This window comes from Narcine bancroftii, chromosome 6, assembly GCF_036971445.1.
Source record: "Narcine bancroftii isolate sNarBan1 chromosome 6, sNarBan1.hap1, whole genome shotgun sequence".
NCBI lineage: Eukaryota > Metazoa > Chordata > Chondrichthyes > Torpediniformes > Narcinidae > Narcine > Narcine bancroftii.
This window is the reverse complement of record NC_091474.1, coordinates 71871308-71891942: the sequence shown is the minus strand read 5'-3', so window position 1 is coordinate 71891942 and position 20635 is coordinate 71871308. Positions and strand designations below refer to the sequence as shown.

Sequence of the window (20635 nt, the reverse complement as noted above, 5' to 3'; positions counted from 1 at the left end):
AAACGTAGATAGGCTGGTGTGAGATACACACCAGAGGACATAGGTTAAGAGAGAAAGGGGAAAAGTTTAGGGGGAGCATGAGGGAGAACTTCTTCACACAGAGCGTGGTGGGAATATGGAATGAGTTTCCAGGTGAAGTGGTGAATGCAGGCTCAATTTTAACACTTAAGAAGAATTTACACAGGTAAATGGATGGGAGAGGTATGGAAGGCTATGGACTGGTTGCAGGACAATGGCTCTAGGCAAAAGAAAATGGTTTGCCACAGACTAGAAGGGCTATAATGTTCTATGGTTTTATGGTTCTCTGATCTAGATGAACTGAGAATGTGGGTCAAGGAATAGCTCAAAGAAGTACAAGGTGAAGGTTGAACCAAGGCAACACCTACACAATGCATGAACCTGGAGTGTGTTTTAGGATATTTAAAAGACTTACATAGGTATGTGGCTGTAAGAAAACAAAGGCTACAAGATTGAGAAGGGTTAGTTTGATGCTGGAATAGGTTTATATGGTCAGCTCAATATTGTGAGACAAAGGGCCTGTACTGTGCTGTTTTGCCCTACGTTCCTATAAAACAGAGAGAATGAGAGATTCCAATGAAGTGACAATACAGGTAGTCAGGGTGATGAAGAAGGCATTTGGAACATTTGCCTTTATCAGTCAGAAGTTCATATGTCATGAAGGGCAGAGATAAGGTGTTTTCCCAGGATTGGGGACATCTTAAACTAGAAGGCATCATTATAAGTATGTGAGGGAAAAGATTTAGAAGGGACCTGAGGGGCATCTTTTCACACAGAGAGTGGTGGGTGTGGAACAAGCTGTCAGAGCAGGAGGGGCATCCACCCCCTCCTCCCAGACCTCCCAGAGCAGGAGGTGTGTTCTTTCCTCCCCCCCCCCACCCCAGAGCAGGAGGTGTGCTCTCCCCTCCCTCCCAGAGCAGGAGGTGTGTTCTTCCCACCCCAATCCCAGAGTAGGAGGTGTGTTCTCCCTCCCCTCTCAGAGCAGGATGTGTGTTCTCCCCCCCCCTCCTCCCAGAGCAGGAGGTGTGTTCTTTCCCCTCCTCCCACCCAGAGCAGCAGATGTGTTCTCCTCCCAGAGCAGGAGGTGTGTTCTCCCCCCCCCCCACTCAGAGCAGGAGATGTGTTCTTCCCCCCCACCTCCCAGAGCAGGAGGTGTGCTCTCCCCTCCCTCCCAGAGCAGGAGGTGTGTTCTTCCCACCCCAATCCCAGAGTAGGAGGTGTGTTCTCCCTCCCCTCTCAGAGCAGGATGTGTGTTCTCCCCCCCCCTCCTCCCAGAGCAGGAGGTGTGTTCTCCTCCCAGAGCAGGAGGTGTGTTCTCCTCCCAGAGCAGGAGGTGTGTTCTTCTCCCCCCCTCCCAGAGCAGGATGTGTGTGCCCCCCCTCCCAGAGCAGGATTACATATGCTTTGTGATTTTGTAACAATAATAAAGCACATTTGTCAGTCATTTTATTTTACTTTCAGGTTATATTCCTGTCAGAGCACATACACTGGTAAAGGGATGCCAACTCAATCCAGAAATATGGAGCAACACTCAAAGGTATTTTAGATTATTTGTTGCAATTTATATTCATAGAAATTATCTGTCACATTTTCATATTCAGATATCAGATTATTGTTAGAGTCCATTCATGACATCACATACAACCCTGAGATGCTTTTTCCGACAAGCAAGGCAGAATTATCACTTATTGGTAGTTCAAAAAATACCGTACTCAATGTACACATGTAAACAAATAAAGAACTGTAAACAAACTCCAATACAGAGAGAAAAATATGCAAAGTGTACCAATCAGAGTCCTTAAATGAATCCCAGATTGATTGATAGTCAGTTGAGTCACCAAGCTCCTTTCCTTGATTGATTTAGAAGGTAACATCGTCCTGATGAAGGGTTCCAGCCTGGAACCCTGACAGCTCAGCTTGTTTTCTCCCACTGATGTTGCCTGACGTGCTCCAGCAGAATGTGTGTTGTTCCAGATTCCAATCTCTCTCTCTCTCTTGTGTCTCTAACTGGAAGCTAATTTCTTTACTTTTGTAGTTTATGTTTGGATAACCCCAAGTGAAAAATCCTAAATTTCTTAAATATGTTTTGACAATAACAGTCCTGCCCCAAGTGAGGCAGAGAGCACAGACGAAATTGATTTGATTTTAATTCATTACTCGTTTGACGGCCCTGAGAATAATTGGCACGAGAACTAGAAATATGGTCATGGTACTTGGGATTGTCTGTTGGGGAAAAATTCTACTCCACTTTTAAAAACATATGCTGGCCTGAGCCAAGAAGCGAAGTGTGAGAAAACGAATATAAAAATAACACAATTTTCTCAGTCATCTAAATTCAGTCAGCTTTGTGAGTTTCTGTATCAGCACATGGAATTTCAAAATTATTCTGCAAATAAATGTTAATAATGCTAGAATTATCCTTATTCTTTTGAATTCCAAACTTTTCCAGTGCAACAGGCTGTATTTATTCCTCAAACAGCATTGCTGTCATATAAATTAATTCCAATGTAGAAATAGGATTGTGAATTAGGACAGCACACGAGTAGAGCCACTGGCCCACAGTTCAATCCTAATGTCTGCGCTGTCTTTGTGGAGTTTCCACGTTTTCCCTTTGACTCTGTGGGTTTCTCTTGGTTGTTGCGGTTTCTTCTCACACCCCAAAGACATTTACGTTCACTGTAATTCACCCTAGAAACTGTGGTGAGGGGAGTTGATGGGTATTTAAGAGAGTAGTTCATGGGAAAATAAGAGGAGGAAGAGGAGGAAGAGGATTGATAGGACTTCTCTGAGAGCTAGCATAGATTCCATGGGATGAATTGCTTCCTATGTTGTACAAATATATTAGCAAAACATATACTTTGAGCTCCACTTTTGATGGTCCCATTGAATCAGCATTTTCCATACACAGGAGAGGACGAACTTCTAGCTGCTCTGACACTGACCAGATTAGCTGGTCATTTTTATTATTTTGGCGTGATCTGTGCACTTCACTGTACACTTCAGATGTAATTAATTGAGAATTGAGAACTTTGAGACGTCCCATAAAGGCAACATATGAAGAAGCAATTTTATTCTAATTTGGATTGCGTTTAACTAAAGTGATTCCCTGAAGCAATCTTGCTCAAAATCAACAACTGCTTTGTGTGCATTAATTCCCAATGAGTGCATTTGAGGAAGGAAGTGAACCAGTCTAATGACCAGCTGCTTCCTACATTTCTGCAGCCACTTAACCTCACCTTCCTTCACTATGAACCTCACTGAACTCCGGCTTCAGGCAGAAATTCCCATCTCTGTCCTTAAGTCCTGTCCTCTCCATAGTTATTCTCTTGTTTCTAATATATGAATAGAATGCCTTGGGAATTCTTCTCAGTTCAGTCCCAAATGGCCTAATTTTGAAGCTATAATCCCAGTTTTAGACTTCTCAGCCAAAGGAAATATTCCACCTGCAACTACCATTTGGACCAATCTAAGAACATTTCAAGAATGTCGCAACCTGGACATGTATCAAGGTGAGAACCTTCTGGGTGGAACTAGGCCAAGTCCTAGAAAAAAATCATAGGTAAAGAATTCCTGCAGGACCCAGAGTTGTTCCTGTTGGGAAACATAATAGACATAAAACTTACAATGAACCTGTCCAAATTTCAAATCCAGTTCATAATGATCATATTGACCGTGGCCAGGAAGTGCATAGCAGTTACCTGGAAATCTGACTCTGCATGAGCATTAGTCACTGGAACACAGAAATGCAAAGCTGTGTTCTCCTGGAGAAAATTAATTTCAACTTAAGAAAAAAGTATACCACTTTTTTTGAAAATTTGGCAACCATACCTAAATTCCATAGGAGCACAATTATAGTGTGGACCATCGTACTTCGCCGCCCTACCTTCCTCGTCTATATCTCAATCGGTGGTTGGGGTCCATCCCATCCCAACCAAGAAAAGTCAAGAGAAGAAAACATGGCTGCCATGTCATGACAATCCCATGAAACCCTGATATATGCCTTGTACCTCTGTTGTGAGTGTCTTGAATATTGTGTGTAACTGTGTTAAATGTGATGGGGGGAGGAGGGTTGGGTGGGGAGAGAGGGAGATGAAAAGAGCTTGAACTCTGCAGAAAACTATATAAGATGGATAATTGTAAATTGTAGTCAATACTGATACTGTTAACATTGACACTATAATGTTGATAACTGATTGAAGTTTAGGAAATCATAAATAAAATATTCCAAATAAACATTTCAAGAATGCACTTATTCTCTTGAGAATAGGGATCTATTGACTGTTGTGAGAAGGGGCAGCTTATGTCATTTGAGCAATTAAAAAAATTTGACCTATCAAATAAAACTCTCTGCTATCTTTAGTTAAGATCTATTTTGAGGGACAAGTTAGGCCCAACGATGGCCCTGCCATTGTGTAATGATGTGGGGATCAAAAAGGGATCATATGTAAATTCATCTCGGCTATGTACTTCCTGTTTCAAAATGAGAGGCCGAAACTGGGCCTCTATAAATCAAGGTAAAGATGGGAGTCAGACTTAGGAACCACAATCCCTCAACTATGCTGGTTCAACTTTATTAATAGCAGATTTAGGCAGCTGCAATAGAATTTCTCACACCAGCTATACCTTCTGCTGCAAAAATTGCATAAGAAATCCCAGAATTGTGTTTTAGATGCAACATTAGTGGTAGTGACCTTTGTGCATTCAACCTGGCTATGTGCCAAGGTAAGACCCTCTGGGTAGAATTGGGGGACATTTTGGAAAAAATGACACGGGTGGAGTATCCACAGGATCCAATGCTGTTCCTGTTGTGGGACACAAGGTGCATAATACTTCAGGTGTGGTTTCCCAATGCCCTGTAAAATTGTAATTGTGTTTCTCTCAACGAAGCAGTCAAATCCGATGTACCATATGCCTTCCACCTGTCTCTGCATCTTCACATTAGAGGTCAATGACTGGTGTACAAGGACACTTTCCAGTAACTCATTTAGAAAGTAATCCACACTGCACATTTTACTATTGTAGCTTTATATTTTCCACGTTATTCCATCTGCCATGTCATTATCCTCTCACTCAGCTTGTCAACATCCCCTTGAAGTCTCTTTGCATCTTCTGTCATGTTCCCACTTACTTTAACATCCTTAGCAAACTTTGAAACATTACAATTGGTTCCCCCCTGATAAATAGTTGATATATATTTTGAAAGGTTGGTGCCTACTAGTGCCCACTACTCACAACATTGAAAGTGGACCTGTTGAGGAGGAGTCACGTGATGGAGTAGTGGCCGGTAGGAAAATACCAGCCCTTTCCAGAAAAGAAGGAAAAAAGTTTGGAAAAAACAAAGCCCCAGACACACAAATCACAACCAATAAAAAATAAAGGTGTGGAGAAAATGGCACCAAAAAAAGAAAAGCCAAAAATAACGGGAAGAAAAGAAGAAAGAAAGACGCCAGAAAAGAAAGGTGAAGGCCTTACATGTATGAAGAAGCAGGGACCCGCCGTGGAAAGAGGAGCCCACTCCCTGAGGTCAGTGGAGACCGTGCAGGGTCAAGACCCATCGAACGCAGGACTACAAAGTTGGCTCACGGAGCCAAACAGAGGTGTGCAACCGCGCATGCATGAGGAATCACGCATGCGTGATCCACACGACAAAGACAACACCAACAGGACGGGGGACCAGCTGAGAGAGACCCGACAGCAGGGCTCCCAGCTGGAAGATCCAGAAAATAATGGGAATGGGAGGGGTGAGAATGAAAGAAGGAAACCAGAGACACAACAGTTAACCAGCCCAGAAGAAGAGGGCCAACATCAAGACACCAGAAAAAAAAATACCCAACAAACTGAGACAAGCAGCTCAACAAGAAAGTCAGAAGAGACACAGATACAAGGAAGAGACATAGAAAACACAAACCCAAGAGCAGACACAGAGAAGAAGAAGGAGAACAACAAGCTCTGCACAGAGAAATAGAAGGTAAAATGAATGGACAGTTCATAGATTTTTTAAAAATTCAAGAACATATGAAAGCATTAAGAGAATGGCTGACACTAGAATTTAGTGAAATAAAAGGAAAAATGAAAAGTACAGAAGAAAAAGTGAGTAGAATAGAGCTGGTCATAACAGAAATAGGGAAAAGATTAGAAAATGTGGAAGAATGAGAAACAGCTGCAAAAATGGAAGTGAACGACTTAAAAAGAAAATTTGGAAGAAAGTGATAAAAAAGTTAAAGAAACACAGGAGTTGTTAGCACAGAAGATGGATATAATGGAAAACTATAGTAGGAGAAACAATATAAAGATAGTGGGCCTTAAGGAAGATGAAGAAGGCAAAGATATGAAAGAATTTATAAAAGAATGGATCCCCAAGGTCCTGGGAATGCCAGAAATGCAGGAAGGAATGGAAATAGAAAGGGCACACAGAACATTAGCCCCGAAACCACAGTCATAACAAAAACCAAGATCCATTTTAGTAAAATTCCTGAGATGTACGACAAGAGAAAATATATTAGAGAAGGCAATGAAGAAAATGAGAGAAGACAAAAAAACCACTGGAATACAAAGGTCAAAAAAAAAATTTCTATGCAGACATAAGTTTTGAGCTCCTGAAGAAGCAAAATTGATCCTATGGAAAAAAGGCTATAAATTTATGTTAAGATATCCAGCGGTGCTTAAAATAGTTATCCCGGGGCAGCAAAACAGACTGTTCTCGGATCTGGAGAAAGCACGAGAATTTGCAGAATGCCTCCAAGACAGAAAGAGAGATGAAGAGATGTAACAAGAACAAAGAATGATGACAAACTTCATATAAAGAAGAAAAAATAATGTATAAGTAAGAACAAAAGGAGGAAAAGAAAAGGGAAGAAAGGAAGTAAGGGGGGAAAAAAGAGGGTGAGCTTTGATATATGTGAAGTCTTTTCTGGAGAGGGTTGGGTGGGAGAGAATAACAGTCACTGCGAAATCAGTTGACGCTTGCGACCGGGTTCGCAATCCAAATGGAGAGGGGAGTTGTGGTTGCCTGGCAAGGGACAAAGGGCAACTCAGAGAGGGGGGGGGGGCATTTGGAGTTAAGGGAATTTTAGATGTGGGAATAGTGGAAATATTTTATGTTTTAGAAGTGTTGTCTTACAGTGCGTTCAAAAAAAGAAAACAGAAATGGATAAGGAGGAAAGGTGGTGATGAAGAAGCGGAAATGAGAGGTAAACAAAGTATGGAATGGCCATGTTGAACTATATGACGATAAATATTAATTGAATACATAACCAAATCAAAAAGAAGAGGCTGTTAAATTTACTGAAGAAAGAAAAAATTGATATAGCATTCGTGCAGGAAACACATCTAACTGAAGTGGAACACAAGAAATTAAAGAGAGATTGGGTAGGGCATGTAACGGCAGCATCATATAATTCAAAAGCCAGAGGAGTAGCTATATTAATCAATAAAAATGTACCAATCAAAATAGAGGAGGAAATAATTGATCCAGCAGGGAGGTATGTAATGATAAAGTGTCAGATATCTTCAGAATTTTGGAATTTGCTCAATGTATATGCACCTAATGAAGAGGATCAAAAATTTATGCAAAATATCTTTTTGAAGATTGTAGACATGCAGGGGAATATACTGATAGGAGGGGACTTTAACCTTAATTTGGACTCAAAGATGGATAAAACTGGAAAAAAGGACTAGCAGAAAAAAAAGTAGTCAAATTTATGGTTAAATCGATTAAGGAAATGCAACTTTTGGATATATAGAGGAGACAACACCCAAAGGAGAAGGAATACTCATATTATTCGAGTAGACATAAAACATACTCAAGGATTGACCTGTTCCTGTTGTCAGCCCACATCCAAGGGAGAGTTAGGAAAACAGAATATAAAGCTAGATTGTTATCAGATCACTCACCCTTGTTATTAGCAATAGAACTGGAGGACATCCCATCGAGAACGTATAGATGGAGATTAAACTCCATGCTACTTAAAAGACAGGATTTTAGAGAATTCATTGATCGCCAAATTAAAATGTACTTTGAAATAAATACTGAATCAGCGAAGGATAAATTTATAATATGGGATGCAATGAAAGCGTTCATCAGAGGGCAGATAATAAGTTATGTAACTAAGATGAAGAAGGACTAAAATCGGGAAATAGAACAGCTGGAAAGGGAAATAGCAAGTACAGAAAAAGAACTAGCAACAAGGGAAGATGCAACAAAAAGAAGAGAATTGGTGGACAAAAAATAAAATACGAAACACTACAAACGTACGAGGTGGAGAAGAACATAATGAAGACAAAGCAGACGTATTATGAGCTAGGAGAAAAAACGCACAAAATACTAGCTTGGCAGCTTAAGACAGAACAAACTAAAAGAACAGTATTGGCATCAAGGAAAAAGGACAAACAAATTACATATAACCCAATGGAGATCAATGAAAACTTCAAGGAATTCTACGAGCAACTATATCGAACTGAGAATGAAGGGAAAGAAGACAAAATAGATGAGTTTCTAGCTAAAATTGAACTACCAAAATTGCAAAAAGAGGAGCAAAACAAATTGATAAAATCATTTGAAATAGAGGAAATACAGGATATATTAAAAAAAACTACCGAACAATAAAACGCTGGGAGAGGAAGGACTCCCAATAGAATTCTATAAAACATTTAAAGAGTTATTAATTCCTCCTCTCCTGGAAGTAATGAACCAGATTGAAGGAACACAAAACATGCCAGATTCATGCAAAACAGCAATAATTACAGAAATACCAAGACGGGGAAAGATCCACCAACACCAGCATCGTATAGACCAATATCTCTACTTAACTCAGATTATAAGATAATAGATAAACTATTAGCAAACAGATTGGCCGACTGTGTACCAAAAATAGTAAAACTAGATCAAACTGGATTTATTAAGAAAAGACGAACAACGGACAATATCTGTAAGTTCATTAACTTAATCCATGCAGTACAAGGAAACAAGACGCCAACAGTGGCGGTTGCCTTAGACGCAGAGAAAGTCTTTGACAGAGTAGAATGGAATTATTTATTCATAGTACTACAGAGGTTCAATCTACCAGAGAAATATATTAATTGGATTAAAGCATTATAGAAGGGACCATTGGTGAAGGTGACAGTAAATGGATATATATCAAACCAATTTAAATTAACCAGATCAACTAGGCAGGGATGACCACTATCTCCCTCACTGTTCGCTTGAGCAATAGAACCATTGGGAGAACTGATAAAAACAGAAAATAAAATGAGGGATAAAAATAAAGGAGAAGGAATTTAAAAATCAGTCTATTTGCAGATGATGTCATAGTATACTTAACAGAACCAGAAATATCAATAAAAGAATTACATAAGAAATTGAAGGAATATGGAGAAGTATCGGGGTACAAGATCAACGCAAATAAAAGTGAAGTGATGCCAATGAATAATGCAGATTTCACAAAGTTTAAGAAAGAATCACCATTTAAATGGCAAACACAACCTAGGTATTCACCTAGATAATAATCTAGGCCATCTATACAAATTAAATTATCAGCCATTAATGAAGAAATTACAAGACGACTTAGAACATTGGAAAGATTGACCACTAACACTGATAGGAAGGGTAAATTGCATTAAAATGAATATCTTCCCAAGGATACAATACCTATTTCAATCATTACCAATTCACTTAACAGAGAAATTCTTCAATGAGCTAAAGAAAATAATAAGGAAATTTTTATGGAAAGGGGGGAAACCGAAGATAGCGCTAGATAAATTAACAGAATGGTACAAACAAGGGGGCTTACAGCTACCAAACTTTAAGAATTATTATAGAGCAGCACAATTAAGATACCTATCAGATTTTTATCAAACAAGGGAAAAACCAGATTGGACCAGATTAGAGCTAGATAAAATAGGGGAGAATGTACCTGAACATATACTATATAAGTGGGATAAAAAGCTGGTGCAACATAGGAATTCACCAGTACTGCACCATCTGCTCAACATTTGGAAGAAGATTCACGTAGAAAGGAAAAAAACAAATTACCAACTACCAAAATTAATATTGACGCAAAATCAACTAATCCCTTTACAATAGATAACCTTTCCTTTAGAGAATGGGAGAGGAAAGGGATCAAAAGAATAGAAAATTGTTTTTTGGGAAATAATTTATTATCTTTTGAATAAATGAAGTGCAAATATGGTATAACTCACGGTACAATGTTTGCATACCACCAGCTGAAAACCTACTTGAAGGACAAATTGGGAAGCAGGCTGAGGTTACCAGAGGAAAGCAGTTTTGAAAATGTGATTACAGACACAATGATAATTAAAAGATTTATAACAAATATGCACATCAAACTGCAAGAGAAAGAGAATGATGAAATAAGCTGTAAACCCAAACAAAGTGGGAAAAAGATCTAAACATAAAGAATGAAACATGGGAAAAGCTATGCTCCGGAACTATGAGAAATACAATAAACATGATGTTATGCATGATACAATATAATTGGTTACACAGGCTATACACCATGCCCCAAAAGTTAAATAAATGGGACCAGAGAGATGTTTTCGCTGTAAGAAGGAAACGGGAACAACAATACATGCAATTTGGGCATGTGAGAAAGTGGAAAAGTTTTGGGAAGGTCTAAATCAGGTATTAAATAAAATCACAAAAAAATAACATACCAAAAAACCCAGAGATCTTTCTTCTAAGTAATATAAGAAGTGAAGAACTTAGCCTCGACTTGGATGAAGCACAAAAAATATTTATTATGATAGCCTTAGCTGTAGCAAAAAAATGTATTATGTCAACTTGGAAATCAGAAGAGAGCCTGAGTACAGCAATGGTACATAGAAATGAATAAATGTATTCCATTGGAAAAAATAACATATAATTTAAGAAATAACATCACAGTATTCTAACAAATTTGGGAACTGTACTTGGAACACAACAGAGAGGTCCTACCGCGGAGCTCCCCCCCCTAAAATAACAGAATGAGAAAAAGACGAAATGAACTGACCCAGTGTGTAAAAGTAGATGACACAAATTTCTTGTTTATTTTAATTGTATGAGGACATTTTTTAATGGGTTTAATGTATTGTATATGTGGAACATTTAGTGGGTGGGAAGGAGGGAGGGAAGGGAGGGGGGAAAAAGGGGAGAAAATGACACTATATTCAAGAGGGAAATGTTTGTGTGTATTTTGGTCAATATGTTTCATAGTGTGAAAAATAATAAAAAAAAACAAAAGTGGACCTGTTTATTCTTACTCACTTTTCTATCGAACTCTGAATCCACAGTAATACTGTACATTAAAACAGGTTCCATCTGCTCTAACTTTGTTCAGCACTCTCCTCGATGAGACCTTATTGGACACCATCTTTTCCTAGAACTATATACATTACTGCACAGAAATTGGCCCCTTGACCAATTTAGTCCATGCTGAACTATTATTCAGCCTAGTCCCATTTGACCTGCATCCAAATCATACTTTCCATGCTCCTCGCATCCATGTACCTGTCCAAATTTTCCTTAAATGTCAAAATCGAACCTGCATTCATCACTTCAGCTGCCAACTCATTCCACACTTTCACTTCTCTCTACGTGAAGTTCCCCCTAATGTTCCCTTTAAACATTTCCCCTTTTACCTTTAACCCATGTTCTCTAGTTCTTTTCTCACCTAACCTCAGTTTGATTTACTTTATCTGTACCCATCATGATTTTGCACACCTTCCAACCATGTTTGATTTGTCCCATCCTTATTAGTACACAGGACTGGGAGTAATGCTGAGATTGCTACCTTTTGGATACTGCATTTTGAGCTCCCTAAGATCTTGTCTTTCTGTCAAACCCCTTCTTTCCAATGGTGATTCGTGGGCTTGTTATTGGTCGTCTATGGAAAGCAAAGCAATACCTGAGTAGTCTACGAGTGAGCGAAGAATCTGTGGAGGTGTATTATTATGTTAATTCAAAACAGAGATTGATAGATTAAGGGAATCAAAAGCTGTCAGGGTAATGCACCTGAGGTAGAAGATTAGCTGTGATCTTGATGAAGAGTGGAAGAGGTCTGAGAAGGGTTCTTGCTGATATTACATGCTTTCTGATTTATCTAGAGTAGTATACAAATATCATGGAGGAGAACATAACTCTTCTTCCCCACTGGAAGGCTGCTGAACCATGCTCCAAACTTTATAATCCTGCTGATGAGCACCTTTCACCACCCAGGCCACACCCTCTTCACACTGCTACCATCAGGAAGGAGGTACGGGAACCTGAAGACCAATAGCCAATGGTACTAAAACAGCTTCTTCCCCTCAGCCATCAGATTTCTGAACAGACAATAAGCCACAGACACTAGCTCACTTTCTCTTCTTTTTGCAATACTTTATTTTTTAAAATGTAATTTATAGCACCTTTAATGCTGCCACAAAACAACAAATTTCATGACGTTCGTGAGAATAAATTATGATTCTGAGTCCCTTAACTCTTTCTTTAAGATTCAGCATTATTTCAGCACTACTGAAAGGTAATAATATTTTCCAATTAAATGACTTTTTCTGCTACATTTGTTTTAGACCCATGTATTCCCACTTGGATCCTGAAATTCAAATTTTATTAGAGGAAAAAGAACAAGCACTGTTGGCTCTTCATGAAACTGTGGAGGTAAGCACTCAGTGTGACTTTATCTCCTCCATTGTATTTTCTTCAGGAGTGTGATTGGTTGATTCTTTGCTCAGAGGAAATCCTGTAGAGAGAATGGTGTTCAGTGAAGCCACAGTTGTAGGTGTCCTGCAGTCTGGGCAGGAAACAAGAAAGTGACTTAATCTATTTGCCACATAAAAATAGGGTGGCATGGTTAGGGCAGCAATTAGCGCAGTGCTGTTACAGCGCCAGTGACCAAGACCAGGATTTGAATCTCCTTGTGTCTGCATGGGTTTTCCCCAAGAACTCCAGTTTCCTCCCACCGTTCAAAAAGTACCACGAGTTGTAGGTCAATTGGGGGGTAATTGACTAGCATCGGCTGGAAGGGCTTGTTATCATTCAGTATGACTAATCTAAATTTAAGCCCCACACCCAAGTCAGGGGAGTTGAGATCAAGAGGGGCACAGGTTTAATGTGAGAGGTATTGGTGAGAGCACACTGTGTGCAGTTCTGATCACCCAGCAATAGGAAGGATGTCATAAATTGGAAGGGGTGCAGAGAAGATTCACCAGGATGGTACCGGGACTGGAGGACTTGAGCTTTTGGGCGAGGTTGAATAGATGGGGTCTTTGTTCCCTGGAGAGTAGGAGATTAAGGGGTGATCTTATAGTTTATAAATTCATGAGGAGTATGGATAAAGTGAAGGATGACAGTCTTTTTGCCAAATTCTAGAATGAGAGGGCATGGGTTTAAGGTGAGAGGGAAAGATTCAGGAGGGAGCTGAGAGGCAATTTTTCACTCAGAGTTTGGTCTGTATCTTGAATGAACTGCCAGAGAAAACTACAGAAGTGGGGGAAATTTTGATTTTCAAAAGACCTTTGGACAAATATATGCACCGGAAGGGCCTGTAAGGATATTGTCCAAATACAGGAAAATAAGAATAGCCCAGAATGCTTGGCATAGGTAAGATGGGCTGAAAGGCCTGTTCTTTGCTGTGTGATTCTATGACTATGAAAGAGAATAAGAAGGTTTCTCAAAGGTACATGCATGAGGATTCAATCTGCTTGGACATGGTACAGATATTTCCCGATGTCATTGCAGAGGAAGGGCTGGTCTGTGATTGAGTGTGTGGTACGTAAGGCAGGTAGGGGGCACAACAGACTTCCTGGTCAGAGAATGAGTCACATCCTTCTAACCCAATTCTGCCACACAATGCAGTGAGAGTGAGTCAGGAGTGTAAATAATACATGTGATCATGATCAAAAACTTCTTCCTTTCCAAAAGTAACACTGCACTGTATTCATTGTTCACCAACTAACAGTTGCAAACAGTACGCCTCATGTCAATTGAATCATCAAACACACACAAGTTTATTGTGGATGTTATGAAGGGGAGGTTGAGGGAGCACACACCAGTCTACATTGACAGACAGTGGTTGAGAGGGTTAATACCTCAAGGTCCTGGGAGTGTACATATCAGAGGATCTCACCAGGAGCTAGCACTCTAAGGTAATCATCAAAAAGGCACACCAACGCTCTAGTTTTGATATCAAACCATTAGAGGTGTACTCTCTAAACTACACTGACAGCTTGCACCTCGGCCTGGCTAGAAAACTATTGTGCTGAGGAACAGAGAAGGCTGCAGATGTTAGCAAATCTATCCAAGTCCATCATGGGTACTCAAGACATCAATGTGAGATGCTGTCTCAAGGCAGCCAACATCATACCCTTTATATCCATTTATTGGTCTTTTTATTATGCAGTATTAAAAATATACAATGTAAAGTTTGAGATATTTGTTTAAGAACATGTATTTTAATGTCAAATTTCTATCACAGTTTTTTTCAAAAGAATATCAGCCACTGCTTTAAAATGTTAATTCATTTTTCTTCATCATTTCCTCCGATTTTTTTTTCTCTGTGGGTGGTAGGGGGTTGTTGGTGCAGATTCTGCTCGAGCATTCTGCATCATTGGGAATATCCTGGCCTTACTGTTTCCCATTTCCTCACATTACACCAATCTCTTATGTCCTTCCATAACTGCTCTCTCCTGGGGCAATCTTCCAAGAGCTGGTTCACATTGGCAGCCCCTGTTGTGGAAAGCACAGACCAAATTCTATATCATTGCCTCAGCAAAAATTTCCTTTCTATGTGCTCTCCTTATTTTACATTTAAATACCAGCATTTTCCTCCAAATTCTTCTTTTAACATATTTTATGGGACCTTATTTGTAGCTTAACATTAGAGCAAAGTCTTCTCAGACCTCAGGCATTTGTCAGCACACAGCTCACATTCTTTTAGTGTGACTCTTTCACTGACACTCCCAGCATCTGAAGAGTCAATGTATCACACAGCTTCAGCTCTCCCCTTCTTCTTTAATAAATTAAATTGACTAAAAGTCTTAAGCAGTTATGTGTATGTAATGCAAACAAAGTTCAACGGGAAGTTCTGAATGCCTGAACTCAGAATTATACTAATTGCAGCGTGGTTCTGGGAGAATTAATCTGCTTGCTGCTCTAAGGAGAGTTAGGAGTAGGAGCAAGAAGGTGAACCCACTGCTTTCAACTGGCATCCAAAGCTGATGACACCATCTTAAAGATTCTACAGTGACCACAAGAACGTATCATTGAACACCAAAGCAAGAATCAAAGCTGTAACCAATGTGTGACTGAATGGGCCAGGCATTTCTGAATCATTCAACAATCACCTTGTCTCATTGTTGCTTCATTTTAAATCCTTGTGAATTATCTGGGTTCAGGGTCTGGCCCCAGCTCACTACCTCAATACATTCATTTCGAACAATCAGCTTGTTGAACAACTTGGACTGGTACCTAAGCCTTAGGATACTTATGACCAACATCAAATGTCCACTGACAGTCAGGGCTATGCTCAAGTTTTGGTGCCACATTTGGTTCTTAGCCAAAACAATCCCGAATCCCCAAGTCTGTCTCTCTGTCTCACCCACTCTGCAGTATAAAGGTTCTCCATGCTCATCTCCTTGTTAGATGACCTGTCCAACCACACTCTTCAGTCTTCACACCCAGTTCTTTGACTCCAGTACATCACTGGCCCCAGAGTTCTCTGTCCCACCAAAAGAATCTTAAATTTCAACCCTTATACCCTGAATCTGCCTCAAAACAACTCTCCATGGAAACTTTCCTCTGCTTCATAAGATCTGACACATAACCCTTATTGCCTAGAAATCATTTAAGATGACAATTGCTTTACAGGGCTATAACATGAACCTGAGCATCCAGGTAACATCAGTCCCACCAGAAACAGTTTCAGTACAGAAGACAGGGGCTCAAACAGAAGTTCGTCCCTGTGTGATCTGTCACTTACACACACAGAACCTAGTTTCTCTTGAGGACAAAGTTTGGGCAGCCCCGTTGAGGATAAACAGACCCACACATACCATGGATTGCCTCTATATTTATAAAAAATTACCTGACTCATACCAGCTTCGCAACTTTTACCTGCTGAGGCCAAGGTTTAACAAACTTCCACCTTGTCTCTTCACCCCTCTCCAGTCCCATTACGTCTGTTTCCTGCCCTCCTCTGCTCCTTGGGAAAAGCTCAGCCATTCTATTTAACAGTGAGAGTCCTCTGCACCTGTGTGGAAAACCCAAAGTTGCTGTTGGTTACAAATTAATCCTCAGTGGCTACACAGACAATTCTCCACACAATCCACGGCAATAACCCTCTCTAACCTGATAATGGTCATCATCAACCTTGATGAAAAGACCCTTCTAAAACAAATATTTGTTGAACTCTTTTGTCCTGTACTTAAGACCTAACTAAAGTTTTATAAAGTTGGAGTATAACACTCTGCTTTTACGTTCATTGACCAGCTTTCCGAAGGCCAGTATCCATGTGCCTTCCAAGCCACGTTATCTACTGGGGCTGCCGCCTTCAGTGATCTGTGATGTTCTCCAAGATCCCTCTGCTCCTCAGAACTGCTTAAACCCCATGGATGTCCTCATTTCATTAGTCTCCCTAAAAAGAATCACCTCACAGTTATCTGATTGAATGTTATCAGCCCTTTTCAACAAAGCATAAATTTCAGCCCGAGTCCAGCTCCACACAATTTGTGACTGCTGATCTTTGAGTCATCTGTGAACTTTCTGATAATGGCTCCTCCATTCACATTCAATTATTCATGTTGTTAGTTTTCAAATGGAAGCAAATTTGTGTTTGTTTCAAAGCATTTTGTAAACTTTACACCCAACATGTACTGAGAGGACAGTAGTGAATGTGAATAGATGTCCCAATGATACACCTCAATATTCTGGACCTGGGTTCATCAAGGGAATGATCTGAGTTTAATAACAAAGCCCCAGCTTGAAGTGTGGGGCTGCTCCAAGTATTCCAGTGAATGCTGCAACATGAATATTTGTGTTAGATTCTGCAGATGAAAGTACAAAGACTGGAACATCTGGTTCAGCTGAAAGACCTGCGAATTGATGAACTGACAAGACATGTGAAGAAAGAGAAAGCCAACGAGAGATCATAATTAAACAAAAAGAATTCTCTAAACTATCTGTGGGGAAGACGTGCGATAAATCCCTACTCTTTGTTTTGAAACACCTCATGTTCTGTGTGCTTATTTGTCAGTGGGATAAAGTGGCATAGGGACATCGCTTGTCAACCAGGGAGCTATGGTGGGTCACTGCACCCCTCAGAACGTAGGCCAACTGTGTCTTAGTCCTGTTTTGATTTTCCTACTTCTGGAACTGAGAAAATTGAAATATTAGTTTTTATTTAAATGTCTTGATCAATTAATATTACTTAATATGTGAAAGTAGTTGCTGCAGACATGGCTTGATTTTTTTTATGCAGCTTCGTGTCATGAGATGACCAATAAATTACAAATAAAACTTGTCATTAGGAATAATCTTGAATTCTGTCTAGTTGTACTGTCCAGTGGGATCCAGACTTATCTAGAGAGTAGCTGATTGCACATTGGAATCTGTAGCTGACCTGGAATTGTGTCTGTATTTAACCCATACATGTCAGGCAACTATTGAATGAGTAGGTGCCCATGACTGCAGTGTTGGGACAGAACGCAGAGCAGCAACATGAGATGCTGACCAGGGATTGGGTCTGAGGAGCTGAGCTCACGATCAACCTGTGATGCACACCCTTCTTGCAGGGAGAGCCATGTTTATAGTAAAAGACAGTTCAAAGAAGACTCTCGTGAGATAAATGTATTACTTTATACATAAACACACTGTCTGTTTCTCTCTCTCTCTCCCTCCCCCACCCAATCTTCCCCTGATCTGACCTGACCCCTGTTAAGAATCCCCACCTGCCCCACCACCCTATCTCCAGCTCTTGAGGCTTGGTCCACAACCATGTAGTACAAACATAGCCAGGTCTATCACAGGCTCTGACCTTCCATCCATTGAATGTACTTATGTCAGGAAGGCAGCTAATATCATAAAGGACCCCATCAGCCTAGCCACAAGCTCTCCTCACTGCTACCTTTGGGTGCCTTTGAGTTAATTTCTTTCCAACAGCTAGATCAGGTTCTTGAACCTCCCCTTGTTACACTAATCATCCATTACACCGACACCACAAAAGAATGGTCTGCACTATTGTATCACCACTTTTTCTTGCACTATGACCTTTCTATTGTGTTTCCTTTTGTATACTACTTAATGATTAGCATTATAGTTGTATTTTTATTGAAGTACTTGTTGGACTGCAGCAAGTAAGAATGTTGACACATACATGTATATTGTTCAATGTGTATGACAATAAACTCATCATTATCACCACCATACTTATTTATAAAGGTACCCTCCCGAGTCCTTGCTCTCTCTCTCTCACACACACACACACACACACACACTACTGTGCTCATCAGGTACCAACACCTGACAATGTTTGGTTAATTACATGCATCAGACTCCAACAGGGTTAAATCCGCCCTACTGAATGACTTAGACTTTACAGCAAGGACAAGACAGAGCACAGTGAAATACGATGCTGAGGAGTTGGCGAATGACTTTATCTCCATCCACTCCCTCTCCCAACTCTTTTCCCGGCAGCAATGCTTTGTTTGATGAGCTGGTTGGTGTTCAGGATCTCCAGCTGTCCAAAGGAATGTGAGAACCCAGTGGTTCTAAACTTTCCTGTCTCCTGGAAAACCAAAGCAGCAGGATTTTGGCGGAAGGCAAATTCTTTGCATGATTGCTGTGACCATCTCCAGTCATTAATCCTGGAAATATGATGATGTAATTCTGTTTCTCCCTAGGAGAAGCTTTACTAAATCTTCCATGCATTGTAATTGGAAGGCAGACACTGAACCCTTGAACAATCTCAATAAATAGCCCATTGTTAGACATTTATTTGAACTTTTTATTCACATTTTAAACCTTGGATCTTATAAATTCCACATGGTTTACATATGGATTAAACTACTAAAATAACAATTTTTAATGAAATATTCTTCTGTAAATAAGCAAGTTTTAAATAACAATTGTCTGGACATTCCTCTGGATGTATTTGTGTAATATGTGTGTGTTTTGTTGTAAATTTTACATGCCAGAAGAATGTTGTACAAATCAAAGCATTGGGTGTCTGCTGTTAAAGATAAAGGGGATAACTTCTGACAATAAAGGAATTTTTAACTGTACTTTTAATAATTGAGGAAATAATTCTCAGCAGAAAAAAAGGTTAATTGCAACTTCTTCCCCCGGGCCGTGCAAGTAGAAAGCTTCTTGGGGTAAGTAATTGCATCGTAATGCTCTTTCATCTCTCAGAGAAACACCAGCAGAACTGGCAACCTTTCTCTCCCCAGTGATAAGAGTAATTGTTGTTAAGCAGCGACCAGAGGCAAGCTCAGCCTTGTGTACTGACACAGTCTGACTAAGGCACACTGACTAACCGGTCCAAGGATGCAGTCAAAAGCCAGTGATATTAAAACAATCTGGTGTCTAACAAGTTATGATTAACACCCTAAAACCATTGTAAGTTGCTGGATGATTCATGTTTGTGCCTTCCAGTCCTTTTCATTTTGAACTCTTCAAGTAGAAACAATTGAAAGCCAAGCAGAAATAAGAAAAGTATCCAGTGAATCAAGCAGCATCTGTGTAGACAAAACAGATCAGACATGGCCTGACTGATGGTGGGGAAGGAGGAAGGGCAAAATGGCCTCATCCTGCTCCTTCTTCATTTCCTGTAATGAACCAATCATTAAAACGCCTTTAAACCTCCCACTCTCACCTGACATTTTTTGACATTTTCTCCCTGGGGAAAAACTGACTAAATACCCAATATGTGCCTCTTCTAATTTTATATCTGATCAACAGCCAGCTTCCAGAGAAAACAACCCAGGTGTGTCCTACCTCTCTGAATAGCTAATACTCTCTCATCCAGGCAACATCCTGGTGAATATTTTCTGCCCCTTCTCCAAAGCTCCACATCCTTCCTGCAATGCAGCAACCAGACCCACACATGTATCTTGACCAAAGTTTTACACATCTGTAACAAGACCTGCCAACTTTTGTACTGAGTTTAAGTAATAATTTTCCTTTTGATTCCTCTTCCTAAACTAACCACGCACTTCCTATGTTAAACTCCATTTGTCAGGTCTTCATCCCATCATTCAATCTTTGCAGAGGCCAGTGGTGAAGACCCTCCATATTTCACCTGCTGTCAGCAGAGAATGGAGCATTCAGTGGAGCACCGGGTCACTATTCCCTACGGTACTGTGCTGTCTGTGCACAGATTCAGTGAAGCTCAGCTGTCCTGAGTGAGAGTCTTGGATCCTCCCAAACAGAATGTGATGGACAGAGCAAGTTCATGGTTAGAGTGACTCAGGATGTCATGTTAGCTCAGGACTGGCCCACACCCAGCGGTGATGGTGTCCATTACCATAAACTGTTGTGCCAATATAACTAGATATATAACATGGATTAGTCTCTGCTTAGGACAGAGTCATGCAACCCATCACGCAAACTCTGCTCCAAGTAATTGCTGACAGA

The 20635-nt window shown here is 40.2% G+C and overlaps 1 protein-coding gene and 1 long non-coding RNA gene across 13 annotated transcripts in view; one reads left to right on the top strand and one right to left on the bottom strand.

Annotated features, from left to right (window-relative positions):
* The window catches only part of spef1 (sperm flagellar 1), a 44323-nt gene extending 25039 nt beyond the window's left edge, over nucleotides 1-19284 (top strand). For 2 of the 8 annotated variants that reach the window (XM_069885298.1, XM_069885293.1), the window contains exons 5-9: nucleotides 1480-1555; nucleotides 3429-3527; nucleotides 7141-7208; nucleotides 12580-12667; nucleotides 17047-17228. In XM_069885298.1, the coding sequence (XP_069741399.1) occupies nucleotides 1480-1555; nucleotides 3429-3527; nucleotides 7141-7208; nucleotides 12580-12623 (287 nt within the window). In that variant the 3' untranslated portion in view covers nucleotides 12624-12667; nucleotides 17047-17228. The other 6 variants (XM_069885294.1, XM_069885300.1, XM_069885299.1 and 3 more) reach the window with 6 other exon arrangements.
* Nucleotides 1-20635, bottom strand: part of LOC138736198 (uncharacterized) — a 218824-nt gene that overhangs the window by 67993 nt on the left and 130196 nt on the right. The window contains exons 4-5 of one of the 5 annotated variants that reach the window (XR_011340146.1): nucleotides 16121-16256; nucleotides 14471-14734 (exon numbers count right to left, since the gene is read on the bottom strand). The exons of 2 other annotated variants lie outside the window; for them this stretch is intronic. This is a non-coding gene — a long non-coding RNA (uncharacterized lncRNA). Of the gene's footprint in view, nucleotides 1-14470; nucleotides 14735-16120; nucleotides 16257-19018; nucleotides 19738-20635 lie in introns of those variants that run through there. 2 more of the 5 variants (XR_011340149.1, XR_011340148.1) reach the window with 2 other exon arrangements.